The 5,000-nt window shown below is 47.0% G+C and overlaps 1 protein-coding gene across 1 annotated transcript in view; it reads right to left on the bottom strand.

The window, feature by feature from the left end:
• LOC308314143 (teashirt homolog 3-like) overlaps positions 1–4,823 on the bottom strand; it is a 33,113-nt gene extending 28,290 nt beyond the window's left edge. The window contains 1 exon segment of the mRNA XM_080761573.1: positions 4,455–4,823. Coding sequence (XP_080617699.1) covers positions 4,455–4,494 — 40 coding nt within the window. The 5' untranslated portion in view covers positions 4,495–4,823.
• Between the last annotated feature and the right edge of the window lie 177 nt (positions 4,824–5,000).

A 5,000-nucleotide genomic window follows, 5' to 3' on the forward strand; every position in this document is an offset into this window, starting at 1 on the left:
CAGGGTGTATATATTTTACAGTGTATCTACACAGGGTGTATATATTTTACAGTGTATCTACACAGGGTGTATATATTTTACAGTGTATCTACACAGGGTGTATATATTTTACAGTGTATCTACACAGGGTGTATATATTTCACAGGGTGTATATATTTTACAGTGTATCTACACAGGGTGTATATATTTTACAGTGTATCTACACAGGGTGTATATATTTTACAGTGTATCTACACAGGGTGTATATATTTTACAGTGTATCTACACAGGGTGTATATATTTTACAGTGTATCTACACAGGGTGTATATATTTTACAGTGTATCTACACATGGTGTATATCGGTGAAAAAACAAGGAATGGGGGGGGGGTATTGTAAGGTAAGAGCAGATGAAATGTGGGCATGGTGGGGAGGTGGGAGGCAGTGGACCCCCACAGTGTTCAGAGAATGATGGCCTTGATGGCCCTATCAGGTGCTCTGTCTATGGGTACGATTCCTTTCAACACTACCTCTAGGCACAGCCAAAACCCAGAGCTACACAAACACACACATGCGCACATGCACACACACACACACCCACATGCACACACCCACACACGTGCGCACAAGCACGTACACACGCACGTACAAATGAGTGATGGCTGCCAGTCTGGCATAGCTGACCTGGCAGCCATAATCCTGACCCTGCAGAAAGAAGAGAAGAGACTGCTGTGGAGTCTAAACCAGACATACTCTCTCTCTCTCTCTCTCTCTCCCTCCCTCTCCATCTATCTGTCCTCTCTCTCCCTCCCTCATGTACTCTTATACTCTCTCATGCACAAACTGAACCACCCACCACAGGCCATAGTAAGAGCAGGGAGCTAGATTTCATCATGCAGGCAGCCGTGGATCAGGGGAGATATCACATGGACAGGAACAGACGCATGTGTGCAGTCCAGCTACTCGATGTGTGTAGGCTACTTGATGCTAACAGGCAGCACATTCCATAGACATACAGTATATAGGCTACTGTTGGTGTGCTCATATTAGCAGCCTGTTATGTGCCTGTTAACGCGCATTACAGTAACTTCCTGTTATGTGCAGGGCGGATTTTTTAACTTTCGACCGCGCTTTGATTCCCAACAGCTTCACGGCACACCCTATAGAAGCGTGGCAAGCCAATCTACAGCCGCCATAATAGCACTGCTATTATTTCACTTTTATTATATTTAAGTTTAAAATTATGCAGCCAACTAAATTATAATTTATTAACCACTTTCGACTTGCTGTTCCTATTTTCAAAAATAGCAGATCAACAAGTTCACAAGTTGATAGATCGGCAATTTTTGAAAGATTTAGGTTTTATATCAAAGTTCACTTTGTGTATTTCATTATTTACTCGTTTACTTATATATTTATAAGTAAAATGTTGTCAAATCTATAAAGTCTATGTTTTTCGAATTGATTAAAACATGTAGCATTTTCTGACTAAACATCAGTAATTAGGTGGTCTAGGTCTGTCCAAAAGCACGCTCTGCATCACACCCAATGGGTCGGGCTCTAGCTATTTCCACAGCGTTGCAAAGTCTCTCGCTCCTGTTTGCATGGTTGTTTACCTTAGCGCCCCCACCCTCCCCCTCCCCTCGGTTGTTAAGAGCACTCAGACCTGACCCAGGTACGTGAGCCTCATTTGTCACCTGCAGCGGAAAATTGAGTTACAGCACAACCAAAGGCGAGCGGCTCTGTGTAATATCAAGTTGATTACATCAAAGTGGTGGCAAACCTCGTTGGGCCGGGCACCCCGAGCTTGTCATCTCCAATCACTGGGCCTGTCAGGACTCCATCAGCCTCTCGGCTAATTGGACCAACGCTAATGAAGCAGGCAAAACAAGTTTTCCACCGCGGATGGACAGGAAGAGAGAGAGAGAGAGAGAGAGAATGTCAGACAGAGGAAAGGAGAGACAAGGGAAAAAAGAGAGGGGGAACGCATGGAAGGCAGGAAGGAGGGAAGGAAGCTAGGAAGGAAAGAGCGAGACGGTGTGATGAGGAGGCAGTGAGAGAATGAGAATGGTGGGAGTGTGTGTGTGTGTGTGTGATTATGTGTGTACGTGCGTGTGTGTCTGCGTGTGTTTTTATGTAAGTCTCAAGGTTGCGGTGGGCTGACTCGTCCCTCTAAGTCCCTAATCAAGGGCCATCATCTGTCATCCTTTTCTTTGCTCTCTCTCTCTCTCTCTCTATCACCGTCGCTCCGCTCCGTGCTGCAATCAATTCATCATCACCCTTTGTGTGCCACTGAACAGTTGACAACTTTATAACTTGCAGCTGCACGGCCTGACTGACGAGAGGGGTGGGTGGGGGGCTTGGTGAAGGAAGAGGAGGGGGGCAGGGGGGGTTGGGGGATGTGGGCGGGTGTAAGGGTGCTTAAAAAAAACGAAGAAATAATGAACGGACGGACGGACAAAAGAATTCCGCGTTCGCCAGAGGGGAAAAAGAAAGGAAAGAATAGTTGCTTTCCAAAACAGCGAACGGTCTTCGTTTACGAGCCTCTTTATGATCCTGCGTCAAACAGACCCCAAAAAACTGTACAATTTATACTCTGCCGTACGATGGGAGTTGCTCGTCGGAAACGTGACGATCCGCGTTGCATAGCAAAGCGCCGCGAGCTGCCGAATCGGCCGCTTTCGACGCACGACTCCCGTCGTTGGACCGAGTGCAATCGGAGGCCTTTAAAAAGTGATGGTGGGAGGAGGGGGAGACGGGAGAATGGAGACATGATGGGAAAAGCACTAGAGGACGAGAAACAAAAAGAAGAAGAAGAAAAAAACGTCCTCCATCGCCGATCTGAAATCAGAAAGCTTTCAGTCATCCTTTATGTGCTCCCCGCGGCCACTCGGAGCCAGCGAGCGTGTACATTAGGGAAGGCCGGGGCATTTTGATGAAATAAAAGCCCAGGCCGGCTTATGGCTAAACAGAATGGGAGCACTCACTCTGCCCCGTCTCTGATTGACCATTAAAGCCATTGATGAATGGCCCTGTCAGAGCAGAGACAATTAAATCAAACATGAAACAAAGCCATGATGGTGACGTTCCAGTCTGACAGAGCAAACCCATTCCTCCCCTCCATTACATAGCACACACAGCTCCTTTTTATGACCACCGTGCACGGTGTGTGTGCATGTTGTGTGTGTCAGTGTGTGCGTGTGTGTGTGTGTGTGTGTGTGTGTGTGTGTGTGTGTGTGTGTGTGTGTGTGTGTGTGTGTGTGTGTGTGTGTGGGCGCGTGTGTGTGACTTTTAAAGTGAACAAGTGAGAATGGGCACATGTGAGTGAGACATTCTCAATCCTCCTGGAAGTGTGTGCATGCACCTATATTGTGTTCCTCTGTGTGTGTGTGTGTGTGTGTGTGTGTGTGTGTGTGTGTGTGTGTGTGTGTGTGTACGCACGCGCATGTTGTGTCATGGCTCACTGTGAAACTACTTTAGTTAGCCTACCCCCCCCCCCCCCCTCACACACACACACACACACACACACACACACACACACTTTTTCGTGAATCGTGAGTCACTTGACCGTCAGTGGGAATGAAGGAGGGCTGGAAAGTACACAGGGCTTTCAGAGTGGTTTAAATGTGACGTCAAGAGGCTCGGGAGCCACATGGGGGAGTGATTTTCTGATGCAAATCGGGAAGGAATAGATCAAAGCCCCGGATGACAGCCAATCAATCAACCGTCAAATCAGACATGGCAACTGTCGATTATGGCTCCTTCCAGTCCACGAAACCCTCTTTGTCTGTGCTCAAACTGTTTATCTTATCCCAAGGAGAGAGAGAGAGGGGGAGAGAGAGAGAGAGAGAGAGAGAGAAGGGAAGGGGGGAAGAAGTAGGCCTATAATTCGTCAACCTATCCCGAGTCCAAAGAAGAAGTTATCCGCTTGGATCAAATGTTCACAAACAGAACGCCTGGGGCTCAGATAGTGAACACAACACCACCGTTTATCACCAACGGCTTTTACTCTGAAAAACATCCGCAGAAACATTATAGTGAACTTACTGTATAGCCTACATGCAGCCCAGGCAGGGAACAATAGGAAGCGAAAGTTCTCTTGTAGCCTAATGTAACTACTAACCTGGTAAGTATGTAGCCGACCAAAGTTTGCTATTACGACGCTAAAATGCTATCGCCACGCTTTTGCTCGGCAAACGCGTCGTAAGTAATAGCATCGTAATAGCGGCACGACTCGACTTTTTATCGAAAGGGGGAAGAATCATATACCGGTATTCCTAAATATTACTTCTTGGTAAAACAGTGATATAATTGTACAACACTTTGTCTCGTCGCAGAACAGACCACCTCATCATCGAAAAAAAACTGGAAACGGAAATGCAGCGGTTATAAGTGGGCTTTACAAAAGATACATCGGTAGCCTCCTCAACATCATCATAATACAAACAATCGTATTATTTACTCATAAATACATACCTGCTGCGCGCTTAGGCGCCTCTTGTTTCCTCCGCGGCATATCGTGGACGTCCGTGGAACTCTTTTTGTGTTGTTGGAATAAAATAAAAAACCCTCGCAGAATCCGAGAAGGTCCAGAGATTACGCCGTCATGTAGGCTACACTAACACAACACTAGACAACATCTGAAGTCCTCAGGAGAGCCGAAAACCATTGTTATGAAATCATAACCTGGCGTGAAAACTCCTCGGGCGAAGACGAAATATATCGGAGGACGTGATCGGATCGCATGGGTAAATATAGGGTCTATATATTTAAAAAGAAAGGGCGAAAGAAAGAAGGGACCTCCCGTGTCACTGATGCTAGTGGCCGACAGACAGCAGTGCGTGTCCAGCCTCGGCTCCGTGTCTCAGAGCGTGGCAACAGGCAAAGTTGAGGGATAGCGAGATGATCGCGTCACTCAAACAAGCATGAGAATGGGCAAGCCCACTGCTCCGTTAACTCTTTACGGCTCAGAGGGGGCGGGTCACCTACACACCACTGGTTCACAATCAAAGTGAGGTCCAC

The sequence above is a fragment of the Protomyctophum bolini genome, assembly GCF_963924005.1.
Source record: "Protomyctophum bolini genome assembly, chromosome: 4".
NCBI lineage: Eukaryota > Metazoa > Chordata > Actinopteri > Myctophiformes > Myctophidae > Protomyctophum > Protomyctophum bolini.